The sequence below is a fragment of the Bos javanicus genome, chromosome 3, assembly GCF_032452875.1.
Source record: "Bos javanicus breed banteng chromosome 3, ARS-OSU_banteng_1.0, whole genome shotgun sequence".
NCBI classification, from domain to species: Eukaryota; Metazoa; Chordata; class Mammalia; order Artiodactyla; family Bovidae; genus Bos; species Bos javanicus.
Window position 1 is genome coordinate 116,036,956 of NC_083870.1, and position 23,494 is coordinate 116,060,449.

Consider the following 23,494-nt stretch of genomic DNA (forward strand, 5'->3'; position numbering starts at 1 on the left):
AGCTAGACTCCTCTGAGCAGATGCTGGGTCCAGGGTGGGGAGCCTGTGATGGATTGGGTTATTAGTGGAACAGACCCCAGGGAAGAGAGGCAGGAGGCAGAGCATTAGGAACGTGGAGAGATGGAAGCCCAAAGGGATTTCTGGGGACTAGACACGGCATTCATCAACCGGGGGGGTGGATTTTCTTTGCAGAGACATTTTGAAGGAAACAGCTTGATTTGGGGAAAGAAGGTAGATATTGAATTATATTTGGTAAACCTTAAGGACAGTGTTTCCTCCGGCTGATCTACCCTTAGCTTCTCAGCCCCATCACCTGCCCCCTCCCCGCCTGGAGGAATTGGAGAAGTTGGATGGTGATTGTTCCACACACCTCCAGCGCTCTGCCTCCTGCAAACAGATGGACAAGCAAGGGCCCAAGTTATGAATTTGCAGGCCAGGCTTTACGGGCTGTGAGAGACCATTTTTGATCACTGCAAAGACAGGAATAGTCTTTCTTTAAGATAGATGTCCCAGTCAGTGTGGCTATGATAACTTCAAGGTCACTGGAGGAAACAGGCAGTGTTTATGATGTTGGTGAGAATGGCGGCTTCAACAAATCACCCACCAGCAAAGAAATACGTGAGATGCATGTGGCTGAGCGGACAGAGCCCTGAGCCCAAGACAGCCGCTGCTGCGGGTTCATCATCTGCGCGCAGGTGAAGGGACGCTTCCTCCTCCTGTCCCACGTGGCTGCGGGAGGGGGTTCAGGCTGGAATCTGTCACACGATCTGAGTCCCTAGAGAGGCCTGGCACTTCATCAGAAGAGCACAACTGTCCTCGTTAGACATCAATAGCTCCATTTTTAAAGGGCCTCTGGTTTTGTCAAACAGTGGAAACTATTGAATCCAACCAAAGTCAAGAATAAAGTTCTGGCTCCTGAAAATTAATAATACACTACTTTACTCCATTAAGATAGCTTAAAATATATATACAATGCAGAGAAAGAGAGAGAGACAGACACAGAGAGACAGGGAGAGAGAGATGCTAACAGGAGTGGGGAAGCTCTGACGAAGCTGGGAGCCAGGAGTCCTCTGCAGTGACTCACGGTGGGCAGAGAATGCTGGTGCCCACCCACCTCCTGAGCTCAACTACACTGCCCTGTCCCCTTGAACCTGAGATCACGTAAATCATTCTGGCCAACGTGGGTAGAAGTGCTGTGGGCCCCATCTGGGTCTGGTTCCTAAAATCTCCTGAGAGATCATTTAGAGGATCTTTTTCTCCCTTTGATGCTGGTTGGCTGCAAAGGGTCCAGTGGAGGGCTTGCAGGCCCCAGAAGTCAGGGAAGCCCCTAGATGATGGAGAGATAACTGCATCCAAAGTCCCCCCGTGCTTTGTATAGAACACTGATTTATGAAGTCTGGACCACAGTTTATGGAGATAGAAATGACTGCATGTTGCAAACCGAGTGGCTAATAAGCTAAGAGATTTTCATGTATGGGGAATAAAGGGCTGTTCTTTCAGCAAATCGCATTAGCCAGGAGCTTAAGAACAACCAGAAAGAAACATATAGCCTCTCTGTTTTGGTGATGCTACTGTGAAGGATTAACAGAAACCAAGTCTGACCTAGTAGATTTTATTACTATCATCAGTGCTCACCATTGCTGCTGTGTCATCGCTAGCTCCATCTCCTCTCTTGCCACCACCACCGTGACCACCAGGATCTCCTTCACCCCCAGGCTACAGTCATGACCACCATCCTCAGACTGCAGTCACCATCACCACCATGTCCGAGACACCATCACCACCATCACCACCTCTAAACCAGATCTATCACCACCGCCACCACCACCATGGCTGGCCAAGATGACCCCTCAGTGAGCTGTGCTTTGACCTCCACAGCCTCTGTCGTCCACTGTCCTTGACCTTGAGCTGGCCCTGGGACTTTCTCTTGACCAGCAGAGTGTGGTGAAGATGACTGTGTGACTTCTGAGGCTGGGTCACAAGAATCCATCCAGCTTCCTCCTGAATCTCTTGAAACGTGTGCTCTCAGGATGCGATTTTGGGGACCTGGGTGCTGTGCAAAAGGCCATGGGGAATGGAGAGCTGGTCCCCCAGCCCCAGCTGAGCTTCTAGCTCATCCAGTCACGGAGGGAACGGTCTTGGATGTCCAGGCCTATCCAGGCTTCAGATGACTGAAGCTCCAGTCGCTGTCATGAAACACCTCGGGGGGAGGGAAGCCCCAGCCAAACCCAGTGGCCCCTCAGAACCACAAGAGGCATAGGTTGTTGTTTCCAGCCCCTGGGGAGGGCTGTCACACAGCAAGAGACGTGGAGACCCCATCAGCACCACTGCCGGCTCCCGAGCCATCTACCACCCAGCCGTGGAAATCCTCCTCCTCCACGACAACCATCAGCACCTTATTCCCCTTCTCCTCCACCTCTACCCGTGCTCTTGGGGGGCTGGGATGGTACTGGGCATTCCAGCCATCTTATAGAAGGGTCACCACCGCCCTGCGAACTCCACGGTTCTCCTACGTTACAGATGAGAGAGCAGGGAGGCTCAGGTCAGCCAACTTGTCAAGGTCATCAGTGATCCAGGGGCCAAGCTGGGATCAGACCCAGGTCTGCTCAGAGCCCACATCTCACCCTGCTTCCCCATTTCACTGCCCTGTTTCCCAGGGTCCCTGGTTGGTACGGTTCCCGGTTAATAATAGATTTCCAAAAATGTGGATTTTGAATCTGTCTGTTCAAGAAAAAAAAATGGAAAAAAGTAAGCTATTGTATTTAGCGTGTAAGTCAATCAACGTTCTCCTGAACTAATATTTTAAGATTGGAAAAGAAATGCTGCCGGATGAGAAAGGCAGCACCACCATGGGGACAAAATGAGGGACCCGACTCTACCTGTTGGAAGGAAAATTCACACCCTCGAGGCTTCTGTCTCCCTCGGGGCTCAAAATATTAATCCCTGTCCAGTTTCTTCGGAGAAGGCAATGGCATCCCACTCCAGTACTCTTGCCTGAAAAATCCCATGGACGGAGGATCCTGGAAGGCTGCAGTCCATGGGGTCGCTGAGGGTCGGAGACGACTGAGCGACTTCACTTTCACTTTTCACTTTCATGCATTGGAGAAGGAAATGGCAACCCACTCCAGTGTTCTTGCCTGGAGAATCCCAGGGACGGGGGAGCCTGGTGGGCTGCTGTCTATGGGGCCACACAGAGTCGGACACGACTGAAGTGACTTAGCAGTCCAGTTTCTTATCGTCCAGGGAAAAACGATCATGTTAACAACAGAACAGAGGTGTACACTTTGCTCTTCTGACCTGGTATTTGCGTTTATAGCTCAGAGTCTGGCTGACCCTGGCACACTGGGCCTCACGCCCTCTTCTGATGCTCCTGGGTGATGAAGGCCACCCTCCCGGCCCCACACGACAGCACGGCCATCACGGATGGCCCAGCCTCGCTGGCTGCACACGGGAAGGGGTGAGGGGGTACTTGCCATATCTGGAAGCGTAGTCTGGTCTGGGAACCAAAATAATTTTTTGGTAAGCTTTGCAGAAAGGTTGAAGTTCCGCATCAAAAGGTCGCTTTGTGGTCCCCACAATTAGAATCCTGTCGTCTGGCTTCAGGAGTTTCAGCATTTTGGGAAGCTGCTTTTTCAGGCGCTTAGGTTCCATCTGGGAGAAACAGAGAGGAAAAAAAAAAATGAGCCCACATATAGAAAACAGAATTAAGAGCTAAAGAAAGTTCAGCCTCGGACGCACCGTGGGATGCCCTTACTAATGTGCTTTCAGGGCTGCTGGCCATACTTTCCTAGAGTGTGTCTTGGGCCAGGTCTCAGGACGTGATTCCTGGTTGGTGTGGTCTGAATTGCTGGCCCTTCCTTTCCTCAAATCTGGTGTTCAGATTTGGACAGGGGGAAGGAGGGAAGCACCTGACCGAACGTTCTAGCATCTTAGCCCTAAGCATGGGAAACGGGTGGATTTCCAAGCGGAAGGAAGCTGCCTGGGGTTGACAATGGGGTCTGGTGCGTTCCTCCGAGCTGTTTTGCAGGTGAACCCAAGACTTCCTTTGTTGATGGCCGTGACAATGAGGATCCAAGGTCCCGGATCTCAGATCTGAAAACACCCCGTGACACGGAGTGTGACACCACTTCTCTCTGAAGCAGTCTGGATGTAGTCCGAAGCTGTCTTATTTCAGTACAGCCTCCGCACTAATTGAGGGTCAGGAGCAAGATGTGAGGCACTGGAGGGAGGAGGACTTCCGGCCTGGCGGTAGTGGTGAGCAGATTTGGCCACGTTGCCATGGCAACACACCAGCCTTCAACCAGGGCAGCAAGAGGAGAGGAAGTGGTGAAGGGTGGTGGGGGGCCTCCACAGAGATGCCCAAGCATACTCTGGGCCTCTTTTGCTCCCCTTTGGCTCAGGGACAACTTAGACACGGAGTTAAAGATCTCACCTATGCTGGGGTTTCCTGGAACCGCCCCCCAGCACCTGTGAGGTCCTCTACAGAGATGAGGGCACCTGAGGTTTGTCCTGTGAGTCCCGCACCCTCAGGCTGAGAGACAGCCCTGTACGAAGGTTTGCCGGAAGGGGCTGGGGAAGCCTAGGGAAGGGAGGGAGCACGTGATAAATTCCATCCTTGGGAATAAAAGCGAACAGTGGAGGGTACTGGAGGCCCAGGGGGTATGGGGCTGCCAGAGCTGCGTATGGCTTGCAGGGCCTTGGGGACAAGGCCACTGTGTGCTGGGGGACAGCCAGCCTGCTGGGCAGAGGGCTGGAGGGTCAGGGTTGGCATGCAGCCCGCAGGGTGGGTGTCAGCTGGGGGAGGGGAGAGGAGGGGCTGTTGGCCAAGCAGGGGCCCCAGGGCTGAGTCTTTCCTTCCTTCCTCCATGTGACCAGCAGGAGGGCCCAGTTTCATGGAGCACAGAGAAAAGACCATAAGAGGCTGAGAAGGAGCACTACCCTAGCCGAGGGGCCCTTAGGAACACAGCCCAGCGGGAAGCTGCAGGAACTTTGGCTCCAAGCAGGACCTGGGTTGGGGCCTGCCTTGACCACAGGACAGGGCAGCTGCACTTCCATGCCTGCCTGCCTTGCTCATCGCTTATGCCCAGCCTGCACGCACAGCACCGGGAGCACCGACCGCAGGGCTCCAGGGCTCTTGCTCTGTGCCTGGCGCGGGCTCTCTCATCTAACCCTCACAGGCAGCCCATCAGAGGGGCTTGCTCCCACCCTCACCGGGGAGATGTGGGCCTGAGGCATGAGGCGGTCTGGAGACCTGCTCAGAGTTCAGGAGTGGGACCCTGGCTGCCGGGACGGAAGCGGCGACTCCAGAACCTTGCTCTTTCCCCTACTCTGTGGAGCAGGGGCGGGGCGGCGGGGGGTCCTGTCTCTCAGGGGGATGTGCCGGGGGTCTTGCTCCCCGCTGACCCACCAATTCCCTTCCTGTGTAGGGCCTACAGCAATTGAGAGCTGCAAAGGAGGCTTAAAGTATCTATTACTATTATATTATGTTATGGCTGACTCTATTTTTCTGGGCTCCAAAATCACTGCAGATGGTGACTGAAGTCATGAAATTAAAAGATGCTTACTCCTTGGAAAAAAGTTATGACCAACCTAGACAGCATATTAAAAAGCAGAGACATTACTTTGTCAATAAATGTCTGTCTAGTCAAGGCTATGGTTTTTCCAGTGGTCACGTATGGATGTGAGAGTTGGACTATAAAGAAAGCTGAGTGCTGAAGAATTGATGCTTTTGAACTGTGGTGTTGGAGAAGACTCTTGAGAGTCCCTTGGACTGCACGGAGATCCAACCAGTCCATCCTAAAGGAGATCAGTCCTGGGTGTTTATGGGAAGGACTGATGTTGAAGCTGAAACTCCAATCCTTTGGCCACCTGATGCGAAGAGCCTACTCATTGGAAAAGACCCTGATGCTGGGAAAGATTGAGGGTGGGAGGATAAGGGGACAACAGAAGATGAGATGGTTGGATGGCATCACCAACTCAATGGACATGGGTTTGGGTGGACTCCGGGAGTTGGTGATGGACAGGGAGGCCTGGTGTGCTGCGGTTCATGGGGTCGCAAAGAGTCAGACACGACTGAGAGACTGAACTGAACTGATATGTTATTATATTTATATCATTATTATGGTATGTTGTTTTCCAGTTGCTCAGTCGTGTCCTACTCTTTGCCACCCCATGGACTGCAGCATGCCAGGCTTCCCTGTCCTTCACCATCTCCTGGAGCTTGCTCAAACTCACGTCTACTGAGTCAGTGATGCCATCCAACTATCTCATCCTCTGTCATCCCCTTCTCCTCCCACCTTCAATCTTTCCCAGCATCAGGGTGTTTTCTAATGAGTCAGCTCTTCATATCGGGTGGCCGAAGTATTGGAGCTTTAGCTTCAACATCAGTCCTTCTAATGAATATTTAGGATTTCATTTAGGATTGACTGGTTTGATAAGGTATAGATCCGCTTTATTGATATAATTCATATACCGTATAATCCACCTATTCAAAACATATGCTTCCGATAAAATTAAAACAGTAAAAAAAGAAAATGCCTGACTGAGTGGCTTTTAGCATAGTCACAGAGTTGTGCAACCATCATCACAATTAATTTTAGAACAGTTTCATACTTGCTCCCAAAAGATCTCACCCATTTGTAGTCACTGCCCACTCTTCCCCAACTTCCTTTCCCAATCCTAGGCAATCACTAATCTACTTTTTCTCTCTACAGATTTGCATATTCTGGATATTTCATAAATAGAATCATTCAATATGTGTGTGTGTGTCTTCTTTCATTTAGCACGTCATTTCTGAGGTTCACCCATGTTGTGGTATGCTTTAGTATTTCAATTGCTGAACGATACCCACTGCATGGCTATGCCACACTCTATTTACCCACTCATCGGTTGATGGACATTTGGGTTACTTCTACTTTTTGGCTCTTCTGAATTGTGCCACGATGAACATTTGTGTACAGGATTTCGTACGTGCTAATGTTTTTATTTTGAATTGCTAGGTCATATGGTCACTCTTACATTTAACCTTTTAAAGAAATACCAGACTGTTTTTCAAAGTATTTGCCCCATTTTACAATCCTAGCAGAGAGCAGATTTAAGCTTCTCCAGACTCTTGCCAACACTTGAGATTGTTTATTTTCCTTAGTTTTGTTCATTCAGCCATCCTCGTGGGTGTAGCGGTACTGCGTTGCGATTTTGACTTGTATCTCCCTGGGGGCTAATGATGTTCGCATCTTTTCATGTGCTTACTGGCCATTTGTATACTTTGTTTGAAAAAAATGTGTATTCAGATCTTTGGCCTTTTAAAAACTGGGGTTATTTGTCTTTGTAATGTGGACTTGCAAGGGTCATTTATATGTTCTAGATACAGATTCTTTGTCAGATAAATGATTTGCCAATATTCTGAGTTGTCTTTTCGCTTTCTTGATGATTTCTTTTACAACAAAAAATTTTTAGCTTTGATGAGGTTCAGTTTAAGCTTCCTTTTGTTGCCTGTGCTTTTGATGTCCTGTCCAAGACACCACTGCTTAATGCAAGGTCACGAAGATGCATGTCTCCGTTTTCTTCTAAGAGTTTTATAGGCATAGCTCTTTCTTTTAGGCCCATGAGGCATTATTGGTTAACTGTGTGAGGTAGGGCTCCAAGCTCATTCTTCTGTAGGTGGCAATCCAATGGTCCCAGCAGCATTGGTTGAAAAGACTATTCTCTCTCCATTGAATTGTCTGGGCACCTCTGTAAAAAAAATCAATTGACTGTAAATGTGAGGGTTTATTTCCGGACTCAGTTCTATTCCATTGACTGAGAGGTCTTTCCTGAGGCCAGCCTCACACGGTCCTGATTGTTGCAGGTTTGTGGTAAGTTTTCAAACTGGGAAGAGTCCTCCAATTCTGTTCTTTTCCAAGACTGCTTTGGCTGTTCTGGGTCCCTTGAATTTCTGTATGGATTTCAAGATCAGCTTGTCAATTTCTTGCAAATAAGCCAGCTGGAATCCTGACTGGGACTGTGTTGAATCTGTGGATCAATCTGGGGATTCTTGCTACATTAACAATATTAAGGTTTTCAATCCATGAACATGATGTATCCTCCTACTTATCGAGGTCTTCATTATTTTTTCAGCAATTTTGATTTGTAGTCTTCAGAGTAGAAGTCTTCCACTTCTTTTGTTAAGTCTGTTCCTATTTTTTGAATGGTATTATAAATGGAATTGTTTTCTTAATACTAATTTTTTCACAGTAAGTGTGTAGAAGGCACTTACTTTGAATATTGGTCTTGTATCCTTCCCTGTAATCTCACTGAATGTTTTCATTAGTTTCTAAAACTGCTTTTAGTGCATCCTTTTGGGTTTTCTATATACAAGATCATGTCATCTGCAAATATAGTTTTATTTCTTCCTTTTCAGTATTATGCTTTGCTTTTCATTTACTTTTCTTCCCTGACTGCCCTGGAGCCTGTTCCTGTTCAGTTGCTTCAGTCATACCTGACTCTTTGTGACCCCAGGCTCCTCTGTCCATGGGATTTTCCCGGCAAGAATACTGGAGTGGGTTGCCATTTCCTCCTCCAAGGGATCTTCCTGACCCAGGGATTGAACCCACATCTCCTGCATCTGCACTGTGGGCAGATTTTTTACCACTGAGCCACTGGGGAAGCCTGATTGTCCTAGTTAGAATCTTCAATATAATGTTGGATAAAAGCCTGGCATGCTGCAGTCCATGGGGTCACAAAGAGTCAGACATGAGTGAACGACTGAACTGAACTGAACTGAAAAGAGGTGATCTTAAGGGAAAAACATCCGGTCTTTTACCATTAAGGATGATGTTAGCTCTGGATTTTTTGTAGATGCTCTTTATCAGGCTGAGGAAGTTTCTTTTTCTATTTTTTTTTTTTTTAATCATGAAGGGGTGTTGGCTTTTGTCAAATGCTTTTTTCTGCATCTGTTGAGATGATGGTGTGGTTCCTGTCCTTTATTTTAATGATATAGTGTATTACATTAATTGACTTTTGGATGCTAAGCTGGGCCAAATCCCACTCGGTCATGGTGTATAATCCTTTTTCTGTGTTGTTAGATTCAGTTGAGAAGAGACTTTCTGTAATGTAACTCACAGAGAGAACAAGATGGGATTTTTACAGCAAAATAAATCCCACAGTCTGGGCCTGAAGCCAGACCACCGGGCAGCTTCCGACCATTTCCTCCTGCACTCACAGGAGTCCAGAGCCTGCAAGTCTCCATCAGGAGGGAACAATGGCCTTGCAGGACTCCATCCAGGAAGCATGGGTTGGGGCTGGGGACAACAGAGGAGCTTAAAAGAGGGCAGAGCACAAGAGAGGGGTGACCGGAAATAAGGCTTCCTGAAACCCCGGAAATGGGTGTCAGGACGGAAACCTGCTCTTGAAGCTGCACCCTAACCCTGACCCTAGGCCTTTGCAGAAACCTGCCGTTGCGCAGATCCATGCCTCTGGGCTGCCTGGGATGGGAAAGATGTCTGTTGGGCCTTGACTATGCTACTGGGCCATGGGGGCCAGGCTGTGTGCAAAAATGAAAAGCTCAAGGATATAACTCCATATTGCTGTTGTTCAGTCCCTAAGTCATGTCTGACTCTTTGAGACTCCATGGACTGCATGCACTGGGCTTCCCTGTCCTTTGGCATCTTCCTGAGCTTACTCAAACTCATGTCCATTGAGTCAGTGATGCCATCCAACCATCTCATCCTCTGTCACCCCCTTCTCCTCCCGTCTTCACTCTTTCTCAGCATCAGGGTCTTTTTCAATGAGTTGGCTCTTTGCATCAGGTGGCCAAAAGTATTGGAAATTCAGCTTCAGTCCTTCAAACGAATATTCAGGGTTGATTTCCTTTAGGATTGACTTGATCTCCTTGCTCTCTCTTGAGAAGGACTCTCAAGAGTCTTCTCCAGCACCCCAATTTGAAAGCATCAATTCTTTAGTGCTCAGGCTTCTCTATGGTCCAACTCTCACATCCATACATGACTACTGGAAAAATCATAGCTTTGACTACACAGATCTTGATTGGAAAAGTGAAGTCTCTGCTTTTTAACATGCTGTCTAGGTTTGTCATAGCTTTCCTTCCGAGGAGCACATGTCTTTTAATTTCATGGCTGCAGTCATCGTCCTCAGTGATTTTGGAGAGACCAAGAAGATAAAAACTGTCATTGTTTCCACTTTTTCCTCTTCTGTTTGCCGTGAAGTAATGGGACCGGATGCCATGATCTTAAGTTTTTTAAATGCTGAGTTTTAAGCCAGCTTTTTCACTCTCCTCTTGCACCCTTATCAAAAGGCTCTTTAGTTCCTCTTCACTCTCTGCCATTAGAGTGGTGTCATCTGCATATGAGCCATGGTTATACGAAAAAAGCAACCCTTTGGAAAACCAGGAAGAGGAGCAGGGTGATGAAGGTGGCGATGGAGGAGGAGAGCTGGGCAGGCCCTGGCTGCGCTGGCAGCATAGTGGTGGAGGCGTCCCATGGGTGATTCTGGTTGATGCCAGGTGTCGGCATCCGATCCTCAGGAAAGAGCTGCAGACTGGGGTGGAGTGTAGCATCCGTTGTCTAAGTGGTGATTTCTTTAAGGTATGAGATGGTGCCCAAGGAGGGCAAGGAATAAAGGTCCATGGGCTTGAGATGGAACCTCGGTGAGCATGTGTGTATTTAACGGAGTGTTTTGACGCGCATGGAGGAGAGAAAGAAGAAATCGTTGGTGGGGTCTGAGGAGACCAGGAGAAGGCAGGCGATAGAGGCTAAGAGAGGACAGACTTTTATAAATGGGGGCTCACTGGCAAAATGGATTTCAAAAAACTTTGTGAGAGCAGTTTCCATGGAGCTGGAGAAGATCAAGTGGAAGTAGTGGGTGGAAGAGTGAGTGTGGATGGTTGAGAATAGACTGGTCTTTTAAGAAGCTTGGTGGAGAACACTGCAAAGTTTTGCTGGGAGATTCCCTGGTGGCTCAGACGGTAAAGCGTCTGCCTGCAATGTGGGAGACCTGGGTTCAATCCCTGAGTCAGGAAGATCCCCTGAAGAAGGAAATAGCAACCCACTCCAGTACTCACGCATGGAAAATTCCATGGATGGAGAAGCCTGGTGGGCTATAGTCCATGGGGTCACAGAGAGTTGGACATGACTGAGCGACTTCACTTTCTTTCTTTCTTATGGTGAGTGTGGGGTAACATGAAACTGCCCAAAGATTGGAAGGAAGTCTGATCCCCGGACCCTGGTGGGACTGGAGACTGCCACTCTGGGGGTGGGGGGTGGGCAGATGTGCACCTGTGAGGTCTGAACCCACCCCCGGCAAACAGGTGGCCACGGTGAGAGCGGTGCAGTCCTGCCTGTTCCGAAGCGGGAGATGATACTGCTGTGCCTGCCAATGTCAGGGATGTGCAAACCTAACCAGCCTGTTTGGGTAACAAATGTTGATCCTGGGCTGCTCCACAGTGACATCTTTGCAGATGGTGAGTCCCCTTTGGAGGGGATGGAAATGAAAAGTGAGTCTGTTCGGCCAGCAGCCCCCTGCCCCCAGGCTACCCCGTTCCTGTTCAGAGCCGCGTCCATTACACATGAGACCCGCATGCTCACGCGTCATGCTGGCCAACATCCCCACTGACCCCTGGCAACCTTTGGGGCCGACGCCCCTACGGCAGGACCTGCCAGGCCTGCCCCACCTTTTGTTGCTGGCGATCTCAAATTCGTGTCTGACGTGCACGCGGCAGTCTCTGTGTGCTTTTCTGCAGTCAGCTCCATCAAACCAACCCAGCCCTCGTGGAGGCCCGACTGGGATGTGGGGAGGGCTCCCACGCGCTGCAGCCACGAGGCTAATGGAGCAGAAAACGCAGCAGTGTCTCGTCCTGCCTCACGCTGTACTGCCTTCGTCTTGTATACCGACGACTGACGGGGTAGCTGAGGGCCGTGGAGAGGACAGCCGTCCTCCTGGGAGGGGAGGGGAGGGCGCAGACCCAGCATCCACCTGGTCCCCAGGGGGCTGGGCGCTGAGGACGTCGTTGGGGGGAGAACTGGGGTGCCAGGGGGCTCCGAAGCCCAGCACTGTTGACTCTGAGACCAGAGGGCCCCACGCTCAGTCTTCAGGACGTGGTCTGGAGCATGAGGGTTGAGGAGGGCGGACACAGGGGTAGCAGAAGCTTGGAGGGCAGAGCAGGAAGTCAGTGCTGATGCCAGAGCCACATCCAGGCGCGGAGAAGGGGCCTGCGTCTGAGTCCCAGAGCTGCCCGGGACCAATGGTGTGCCCTCTCTGGCTTAGGGTTTCCTAAAGAATCTGCCTGCCAGTGCAGGAGATGCAGAAGACGTGGGTTCGATTCCCTGGATCAGGAAGATCCCCTGGAGGAGGAAATGGCAACCGACTCCAGTGTTCTTGCCTGGAGAATCCCATGGACAGAGGAGCCTGGTGGACTGCAGTCCATGGGGTCACAGAGAGTCAGACAGGACTGAGCACATGCAAAACAGGAACGCCGCCTCCCCTCTCCCCAGGACCACTAAGCGCTCCAGACCTATGGTTTGTGCTCCCGGGACCTCTGCTGTCTGCTGCCACAGCCCGCAGGGTCCCTGTGCCCCGCAGCTCTGCACCAGGAGCTGTCACCTCTTAGGACTGGGCCAGCCTCCACACTGAACCTCTGAAAGGGCCTTGACCCAGAGGTGGAGGCATCGAGGGTGGAGTTAGTCACTGTGGGTGAGAGGTTTTCCCAAGGGGTGTTCCTGGAATGCCCTCGAATGCCCTGGACTGCTGCCGGGAGTCCTCTGGGCTGTGGCCGTGGCAGGGGGGTGGTTTCTCTGCAGCTGGACATGTTTCTCTAGGTCTCAGGGCCTTGGACGTGGGGAGCCTTTGGACGCAGGCTGGGCCGAGTGGTAGTTAGGATGCTGGGGTCCTTGGGCGGCCAGGTGATGCAACATGGAGCTTCTCGTCTGTGGATGCAGTGAATGCCCTCGGCGTTCGGTGGTCACCTTCAGAGCATGACTGTCCAATGCTCACAGCCGCCTCAAGCTCACGGGCAAGGACAGAAGTCAGAGGCTGGGGGCAGGGAGGAAAGCAGAGGAGAGCGGACCCGGTGCTGGCCCCGGAGGCAGGAGGCAGCAGGAACCCCGCTGCCCGGGGGGCAGGTACAGGACTTGGGGCTGGAAGATGCTCACGGGGTGGTTCTCTGCCGGCTGGCTCTCCTCCAGCACTGGAGCTGGGGCCCCCGCAGGGCCAGAGGGGTCTGCATGCCTCCCCCTCCCCCACCCATCCTCAGCAACTCTGTCTGTGCCTGGGCTGGTTCAGGCAGCCCAGCCCGTCCTGTGGGCCTCTGGGGACCCAGGACCCTTCTGCTTGTATTCATCAGGCGTCCTGGGATTTCCCCACACCGTGAATCAGGTTCCAGTGCAGTGAATCCCCTGACAGACGAAAGACTTTCCTAATGCAGAGGCGGACAGAATAAATGTGCAATTTGTCCATGACAAAGACTGTGCCACCAAAGGCCTTCATATTCTACAGGAATGAGACTAGTCAGGGACCATACTTGTGGGGACCACAGCCTGTGTGCGGGGTGAGCAAGAAAAGGGCGGCTTCAGGGGAGGCTTCTGGGGCCCCTTCACGGTGACCCCCCTGGCTAGGGTCGGGGGCGTCCGCTGAACTCACATATATTCCCTGCGGTCAGCACTCCCTCAAAGCCTGCCAGCCCGCCGCCCTCTGGCTCTCAAACGGGCTCGCTCATCCCTCTCATTGTCCCTCAACGCAGGGGCACAGGGGAACAGCCGTAATTGCTGGTGACAGCCGGATAGCTTGAGGGGGTCCTGGGAGAGGACTTGAGGGGGGCTTCGTGAACTCAGAGGCTGGTCTCTCTGCAACTCTTTAGCCAGCTAAGGGGGTGGAGGCTCAGAGAGGTTGACTTACTTGCTCAGGGACACACAGCCAACTAAGGTGAAGGCCCGGGACACATTTCTGAATTCTCGTATTTTCCAGGCTGATGCCCAGCCAGAGGTCCCTTGCCCGTTAAAGAGACCGAACTTCCGATGACGTTGTGTGTGACACCTTGAACTAAACACTGCCTTTCATCTCTCTTGAGATTTACTGTAGCAACTGCCTTCAAGTTCACATCTACGTGAACTTTTTAAATTTTATTATTTAAAAAAAACCTAATTTTTATTGGAGTCTAGTTGCCTTACTGCGTGTGGACTTCTTTTTAAATGTAGCAACGTCACCAGCAGAGGGAGCTACCTACCAGCTTCCCAGATTAAATAATAAATGAGTCCTCTTAAGAGTTTCCAAAATGACAGGGCAATCAAGGCTCATTTGGGGAAGAAAAGATTGAGCTTTCATTCTTTATCCAAATCATCTCTACCTGCTAAAAATGATGTATAATACATAAGGCTCAAAAGTGATTAAAATCCTTATGAATTTAATCAGAAATTCACAGTTAACCACTATTTGCTTTGGTGCAAATTGATGTGGAATAACAATCATGTGTATCTGCAAATTTTTTTTTTTTAACTTGTGGGAAATTTGCTGGTGATTTGTGGGGGTGGGTGGGGGGAAGTGCGGGGGAGGGGAGCCATTGAAAGGAGAGAAAAGGCGGAAGGAAGCAATTGACACAGGGCTCCCAGGGGGACCCTGGACGTGGGGGCGCTTGGCGGGTCTATGCACCGTCTTTGTTCATAAATTTCAGGCCTTTGGCTATTTATTGTGATGAACAATAGGAAATCCTAATAATAACTCCTGTGTGTGCCATTGGCCGTGGCCGAGCAGAGTTCTCTCGATTGTTCTTGACTGTGAATCCTATGTTTGGGTTTAAGGCTCCCCTCCCCCGTTCTCCATCCTTTCTTTCATTTTTCTTCTAAATTATGCCTCGTAAAAATCAGACACTGGATCCTTTCAGATACAGACAAGCGCTCAGGGCAGAGAGCGCCGGCCCCTCGTTTCCTTCCTCCCTTGAACAAGCAAGACCTTCTTGAGAGATCGAGGTGGTCCCTGGGACGGGGCCCCCTTGGGAGGAGAGAAAAGGCCCCACTGAGAAGCCCTCACCTTCCTTTCCGCGTGGGGCACTTTTTTGTAGAAGGTTTTCTCGGTGTCTCCGATCCACACCACGGAGGGCTGGAGCTTGCGGGCCACCTGCGAGGAGAAACAGTTGGTTGTAAACGTGTTTACTCTGGGGTGCACTCTTGACTCGCCCTGGGAACAGCAGGACGGACTGGGACGGTCCGCCGGGACAGCAGCGCCTCGCGAGGCTGCACTGCGCATGCGCGCTGCATCTTCCTTTGCTTCAGGACGTGGGCGCTGGTGGTCAGGATGCCCTAGGGGTCCCTACATCCTGCTCCAAGGACCCTGACTGTCCACCGGCTTTGGCTTGAAATGAGCCAATAGTTTTCTGCTACAAACGAAGGGAACTGGGCCACGAGTTTTAATTACAGCCTTATGCCCCACTCCCACGCTGATTCAAGTTTGCTCATTTTGAGAAAAGCCCGTTTCAGCACAGGGCCCCCGTGATGCCGTTTGTTCGTGGGCCTGCTGCCTTTGTGGCCGTGGTTTCATCTGGAAGGTGGCTCTGAGCCCCTCCCGGGGCGAGCGGGTCTTCATGACTGCGCTAGGACTTACCGTGGGCCCATGAATAATTGCCACACACCTAACAATCTCTTCAAAGCGCCCCCATGATAGCGGAGTTCGGGTATTTTTGCAACAATTTGTGCTTTGTGCAAAATTGTACCAGATAAAAGCCGTCTCCAGTCACAGTGAATGCAGTGTTATGTACTCCTATTTTTATATATCTTTAAACATCATTAAGGCAGCAGGTGTGATTTTTAAACCAAGACAGACATTTAATAAATGATGGAAAAGTCACTGGGAACACTGGCTGGGTCCGTTTTCCCCCGGCACTATGTACCAGGGGAAGCAGATTATGCAGGTTCAAAGACAAAAGTGGATTCCGCTTGATCCCGGTGCCGGTCTGGCCCTGGGCTGGGACTTGTGTCCAGTCCCACACATGCCAGGACGTTCAGAGAGGAAATGGTGCCAGCCAACCACCCTGTGGTCGGCGTTATGTTTTAGACCCCAAGCCACAGAGCTCAGGAGTCCAGAACCCTAAGTTTCAATCTCAGTAACCCAAGGCAGCTTGATGGGAAGCATATAAAATAGCCAGTGAGCCAGGCTCAGGCCACACGCGTCGCACACTGCCTCTATCACACACAAGGTCACGGCCAGCACCGACCAGCACTTCCTCTACTCAGAGGATGGGACCTGTGATAACTCACTCACATTCATTACAACTCTATGGTGCAGGTAATATCATCACCATCCCTGTTTGCAGATGGGGAAACTGAGGCTCAAAAATGCTCCGTGACCCATCCAAGGTCATGCAGCTAGATGGTGGCAGAAGCGGGATGCCAGTCCAGGGTGCTGGCTACCACATCCTCAGTTCCTCTTACTTCCTTGAGCCAGACCCTCTGGCACCCTCCCTGGCTTTACCAGACACGTCGAACCATCGCCAAGTCTGTCCACTCCCTTCCTAATCTCTTTCAATCACGTCATCCATTCCCTCAGCTCCTGATGTGAACCCCCAATTTCTCTCCAGTTGGTCTGCCCACTGCAGTCAGTGGGACCCATTCCAGTGCCCCGGGGGCAGGCCCCAAGTAACCACTGTTCTGCTCAAAGCTATTTGGAGTTGAAGTCAAAAGCTTCTCTACTTTCAGCCCCCAAAGAAAATAAGAAGATGAGATACTGGATATAAAAGGTTTTCAGCTTCTCAGGATACTTTATAATAACAAAGGCACAATTTTTATTCTTTGCAATCCCTCCTATAAAAATCTTAAGCTTTAGAACAGAAACCAATGGCAAAACAATTTTCGCATAAACAGTTGTCTGCAGTCTCAGGCTAGCTCGTGTGCTCATGGAGGCTGCAGACCGGCCTCTCTGGTGTCCAGCTGGCAAACGACGGCTTTTGCCTGGCTCTTTTTGTGTGCCTGTGTTCTCTCAGGCCAGCTGTTCTTAATGGGAATCGCAGATGTGAGTCCCAAGTGTCCCCATTTTCCTTTTCTCTTTCTGCTTTTAATAAGGTAAGCCACGCAGATGGACTGGAAACACGGGCATCATTTTAGCTTGGGGTAATTCTGAAAGCAGCAGTCTTCCTTCCAGCCTCTTATCTAAAGTTGTTTTGAAAACGTGCCCACAACGTTCCACTGACCGTGAACGCTGAGGAACTGCTCCCTCGTTCCGAGCAGTGGGGGAATTCCACACTTCCTGTGTTTCTAACATGCACTTGTCAAGGGTTTCCTTCCTCAGGACGGTCACCTGCTCTGGGGCTCCCAGGGCTGTGCAGGGGGCTTGGGTGACCACGTGGTTTGGAAGGGCTCGGGGATTATCAAATGAACAGAAAACATTCCCCAGGCAAGTTCCTGGATGACACCGCAACAGTACAAGGAATGGGCACTTGCGAGTTGCCTTGAGATCCGGGACGCTACTGCTGCTCCTTCACCATGGCAGGTGTGAAGCCAGGTGCGTCTCACGCCACGCCGCTTTTGTACATGAGGTCGCCGAGGCGGACAGAGAAGTCAGGAACGCGTGCCCCCCTCCACCAGCACGGTGATGTGTGGAACCCGGAGGCATCCCTGGGTCGGTCTGACTCCCCCAGGCCCATGCCATCGCCCAGGCAGCAAGCTGCCGCGTTGCCATGGAGACAAGATGCCTATTCCACAGCATCTCCCACCCCTGGCCTGTGTCCTTTCCTATCACCTTTCATTCTAATAGGAAGAAAGGCTTTAAAAGCCGTCACTGTCTGTCTTGTCCTCCAGAGCGTGAATCTCTCTCTCTCTGACCTTCCTCGGTGGCGAGCCTGTTCAGGGGATGCCCGGGGACCTTGTTCAGTCCTGAGCAGAGAAGGAGGGTGCAGAAACCCAGGCCCTGCCAGGCCACAGGCCTCTCCTACCAGGAAGAATGGAAAGACCTGAGACTCTTTTCCTTGGGGAAAAGAAGACTCCAGGGAGCAAGTGAACTGTTTTCAAATAGATGGATGGCTGTCATGGGGAGGAAAGCGGTTTTTATCATTTTGGGTCCAGTATATAGAATGAGGGCTTCCCTGGAAGCTCAGATGGTAAAGAATCTACGTGCAACGTGGGAGACCTGGGTTGGACCCCTGGGTCGGGAAGATCCCCTAGAGAAGGAAATGACAACCCACTCCAATATTCTTGCCTGGAGAATCCCATGGACAGAAGAACCCAGTAGGCTACAATCCATGGGGTCACAAGAGTCGGACACGACTGAGTGACTGAACAACAGCACTGTGGAACAAAATCCATTCTCTCATTTTCTGTTCATAAAACATTGACACAGGAGCTCTGATGTGCCGGGCACTGTGCTGGGTGCTGGGGCCCCTGACTTCAAGGAGTCCACCGGTGGGAGGGGACGGTGAGGTGGGGCTGGGAGGGTGGGCCAAGGAAAATGGGTGTCAGCAAGGACCACCTCTGACAGAAAGAGGGATAAGGGGATGAGGGCGGCAAGCAGATGTGGATGGTGCCAATGAGGGCTAAAGCAGACAGGATCTGCAAGGGTGTCTAGAAGGCACAGAGCCTGGAGGAGGGCATGCGTCTGCCACACCAGGGGCAGGAACCGGAGTGAAGGGCGGGGCTGTGCCCACATGGGCTGCTCAGGTCATTCTGGAAGGTGTCAGAAAGGCCTTGGCCTTGCCACGGAGCTTGCTTTTATCCTGGAAGCTGTTTGGAGTCTATAAGGGACTCGAATCGTGACCTTCGATCCTGGTGTGTTACCGACAAATCCCTCTGGTGGAGTGAGACGCATGACCAGCTGGCGGCTGTCTCCCAGGAAACCTCCCAGAGGTTGTGCTGGGAAGTGAGGCTGGAGGCAGGGAGAAGGTTAGGAGGCTTTTGGAGGAGAAGAGGTGAGGGCTTGAGCAAAGGAGTGGCAGGAGGGCAGGAAATGGGTATGAAGGGCGTTTAGATCTGCCAGACCTGATGGATAGCAAGGACATCCAACCAGTTACCCTGAAGGAAATCAGCCCTGAATGCTCATTGCAAGGACTGATGCTGAAGCTGAAGCTCCAATACTCTGGCCACCTGATGCGAAGAGCCGACTCACTGGAAAAGACCCTGATGCTGGGAAAGACTGAGGGCAGGAGCATAAGGGGGTGACAGAGGACGGGATGGTTGGAGGGCATCACTGACTCAATGGACATGAGTTTGAGCAAACTCCAGGAAACGGTGAAGGACAGGGCAGCCTGGTGTGCTGCGGTCCACGGGGTTGAAAAGAGTTGGACACGACTGGGTGACTAAACAACAGCAGTGAGACCTGGTGATGGCTGGGTGAGGGATGAGGAAGCAGGGAGTTTCCAGTGCCGGGAGGCCTGGAGGCCAGGAGGACGAGGGCCCAGGAATCCAAACAGGGGACCAGATGAGGGATGAAAGATGAAGTCTGTTTAGGCCACGGGAGCCAGAGGGCAGCTGGACCTCCAGGCAGGAGGACTGGCGGGTCTAGGGGGCGGGCAGGAGGGAGGTGGGGCTGCAAAAGGCTCTGAGGCGGCAGTGGGGCCGTGGGAATGGGTGAGGGACGTGGGGAGAGTTGGGGAGGCCAGCCTGGGGCCGGGGAGTGGGGTCTCTGCAGCGGGGAGACACTGATGGCGGGGAGAAGGAAGGGGAGCCTGGGGGGATCAAAGGGGCATAGAAGAGGGAGTGGTCTCAGAGCCCAGGGAAGGGCAGCGGGGAGCCGGTGACAGCAGGCAGTGCTGGCCTGAGAGTCTGGCAACCAGGAGGTCATGGGTGGTGTGGAGGGGACGGAAGCCACGTGACAGGCAGCTGAGGAATGCATGGGACAGAGACAGGAAACGTGGGTAGGGCAGAGCTTGCAGATGGCATTGGGTGGGGAGGTAAAGCCCAGGAGAGGATGACCTTGATGAGGAGACACCCTTCCTGCTGTATAGCCACTGGGAGTGGGGAGGACCACGGTGGGTGCAGGCAGGGTGCCCGCCAGTCAGGACACGTCCACAGTGGCATCGCCTTGAACACACGCGCCCTGCAAATTCCGTCCTTTTTGGCCATGCAAAAGGAGTACTGGCAAAACTTCAGAACATACAGACACGCCTCCTCTGCCCCCTTTGCTGAGAACCACTCGCCAGTCCTCTCCTATCTTCACAGACCTTCCGCGACATGGATACTTGCAAACACGAGATGGCTCTTCACACACTGCCTTATATTCCTGTTCACGCTGCATGCAGTTTATTTCTCCAACAGCCTTTTACTAAGAAGCTCCATCACTTATGGATCTAGTCCCTGTTTTTCGAATATCTGGATGGTTTTCTGCCTTCTCGCTAAACCAAACAGGGCTTAAGATGGGCCTTTTGGGTCCATGAAGCTGCTAGGTCAAAGGACCTGCCTGCCGGCTCGTCACACTTGCACCCGTGTGGTCCCCCTGCCCTCCTCGAGGCCCTCTGTTCACACTCTCCTCCAGCCACAAATTTTTTTCACACTCTTCTCAACAAAGTATTAACAATAAAAAAACCTCTTTGCAAATTTGTTAATGAAAAATGGTATCCTTTTCTCTTTTAATTTTCATTTAGTAATGGAAAGGCGTCGTATAAATTACCCACAGATAGTTGGAGGTCATGGGCAATTAAATGTAATTAATCCACAAAGGAACTTTTCGGAAGTTACCGGGGCTAGTTTATTTCCATCGCCAGTAGAGGGCTCTGCAGTCCTACCGAATTATCAACTCTGGACTAAAGATACATTTCACCCAACATGCGCTTTTTCAAGTTCTGGAAAGGTCTAGCCAACAGTCTCTTTCCCATCCATGTGAATTTGATGGATTTGATCTTCTGTATTCTCCAAAGAAATGCTGTCAAACATCCACCATCAGGATGAACTTCTCTTGGGTTGGGATATAATGGCTTAATGATGAAAACCAGTTTGTTTGAATTGAACTACTAATTAGACCTGCCCAAATGACCCTTGGAAGCTGTGGAAGTTCTTTCTGAAAGGGTGCTATTCTGCTTGCCACAGAGAACCCCAGGAAAACCCAGGTCTGTTTTTCAGGGGTTGTATCTTTACCAAACTGAAAAGGACAGTCCATCCAGCTAGGCAACCATCTGCCCGCCCTTCCATCCATCCATCCAAGCCACAGAGATTTGCTGAGCATCTGCAGTGGGAAGCAGGGAGGGCTGGGAAACACGGTCCCTGCCTGCAGAAGAAGTGGCCTCCTGTGTCTGAATGGGGGCTGTGGGCAGCCGGCAGTGGCCAGGCAGGAGCTGCCCAGCTGGGGAAGATCTGGGACAGGGGGAGATTGGCAGGAGGTGGGGGGGTGGGGTGGAGAAGGCTCACTTTCCCGAACTATAGTCACTCGGATTCTGCTTCCATATTTAATATGTGAAAACGGCTTGTTCTCTATTTCCATTATTTAAAGATGATGATTTGTAAAATTTCTATTTCCCTGTATTATCTTTCATGTAATCGTAGAGGTTACTGGGTTGGCCAAAGGGTTTGTTCTGATTTTCTCGTTACGCCAGAGGAAAAACCTCAATGAACCTTTTGGCCAACCCAATACTCCACGTCCTTACTGGGTGTGAGCTGGGATAAACTGTGAATGTCAATTACAGGAAGAGCAGAGGTGGATTAAACAGTCCAGAACTGGGTGGGGCTGCCCTGTGATGGGAAGGAAGGTCAACGGAGGCAGAGGAGAGGACCAGAAGGGAGCTGGGGATGGAGGCACAGCGGATGGGCTGTGGCAGGTGGCATGGGGAAGCGGGTCAGTGCTGGTGGCAGGAGCCCACCGATACCACTGCTGGATTCGGAGGAGGCTGCTGTCTGGAGGGCGCCAGGCTTACAAGACCATCCAGACTATCTCCTGGAACCCCTTCCTCCTGGTTCACTCCCAGCTACACCAGAAATAACAGGTTCACGCCCATCCGCCTGACCTTGTGCCAACTCTGAGAAGCGCAGGCGTTAACACCTGGGCGCAAGGCCACACTCACCTTCCCCAGGCACCGTTTAGCCGCATTTAGGGCACCGCCTACTTGAAGGGTTTTCAAGTTGGCTAAAAATCCTTTAGCGCCTGTGACATTGTCCCTGCTCACCCCTACTGCCCACCACAGAGCAAGAGCAGATGCGGACCGCGCTTCGCAGCCCTCAGCCGATCCTGTGCCCCTCGTGGTGCCTGGGGGCATCCTCATGGCAGGAGGCACCCTGGGGCATCTGCGGTTGGGACCCGCCCTCCCCTCAGAGCCGCCCATCCTCCCTGGGGCAGTGGGACGCTCTCACTGCCACTGAGAACTAAAACTGCTCTAAAACAGAAAGTCTGTGGTTAAAAAAAAAGAGGTTTTGATGACTTTCAGTTCAGTTCAGTTCAGTCACTCAGTCGTGTCTGACTCTGTGACCTCATGGACCACAGCACACCAGGCCTCCCTGTCTATCACAACTCCCGGGGCTTGCTCAAACTCGTGTCCATAGAGTCGGTGATGCCATCCAACCATCTCATCCTCTGTGGTCCCCTTCTCCTCCTGCCTTCAATCTTTCCCAGCATCAGGGTCTTTTCCATTGAGTCAGCTCTTCACATCAGGTGGCCAAAGTATTGGAGTTTCAGCTTTAGCATCAGTCCTTCCACTGAATATTCAGGACTGATTTCCTTGGGGATGGACTGGCTGGATCTCCTTGATGCCTTTGCTCAACCTGAAGCCCTCTCTGTGGTCCCGCAGGAGGGCCCCGCTTCCTGACAGCAGCTGCTCAGGCCTCATGGGCACCTGGCCCCCTCCTCCCACCCTGGTACCTCTATTTCCACACCTGATGCTCCACCAGAGCAGCTATCTCCTGTTTCTCTCTTCTCCTCTCCTCTCCTCCTTCACTGAACCCCCGCCATCCCCATTTGACCAGCTCTGTTTCGGGGTGGGGGGTCAGGTGTAGGTCTTTGCTCTGTCCTTACTGAATTTTGTAAAGGCAGGGCTAACATACTTGTTCTGTTTATTATACATCTGTTTCATTTTTAAAATCATCCACGAATATCCACGATGTCTTTGGGTTATTAACCAGGAGCAGAGGTCTCCGTGAGCTACAGAGATATAACTGGCGGGGCTCCCCTTCTCCTGCCTCCTGGGCCAGCTGTTTACACCAGCACATCTCAGTGAGATCCCTTGGCCGGCTGCCACGGGCTGCTGGCTGGGAGCCCAGCAAGGAGCCCTGGTGGGAGGTGCTCAGGAGCCCTGGTGGGAGGTGCTCAGGTACAAGGGTGCTCAGCTCCCATGGGTCCAGATTCGCAGGCCAGTGCAGGCCAGGTGGCCTTGACCCTGGCCTGGTGGCTGCCTTAGCCCTGCTCTCTGAAGCCTCCCTCTGAGTCCAGCCCTCGGTGGGTGAGGTCTCCAACAGAGGAGGAAGAGGAGGAAGCAAGGACCCCAGGGAGGGGGACCGTCTTTCCCAGACCTTAGGAGAGAGGATGTTCTGCTCTGGGCTGCCCTCCGGGGTGCCCTGGCCTCTCCTTGGCTTTCTCCTAGGCTGTCTGGAGGGTCAGGGAAGGGGGAATCCAG

The 23,494-nt window shown here is 51.7% G+C and overlaps 1 protein-coding gene across 1 annotated transcript in view; it reads right to left on the reverse strand.

The window, feature by feature from the left end:
* IQCA1 (IQ motif containing with AAA domain 1) overlaps nucleotides 1-23,494 on the reverse strand; it is a 187,887-nt gene that overhangs the window by 10,061 nt on the left and 154,332 nt on the right. Inside the window, 2 exon segments of the mRNA XM_061412712.1 lie at nucleotides 3,474-3,651; nucleotides 15,010-15,096. Of these exon segments, the coding sequence (XP_061268696.1) occupies nucleotides 3,474-3,651; nucleotides 15,010-15,096 (265 nt within the window).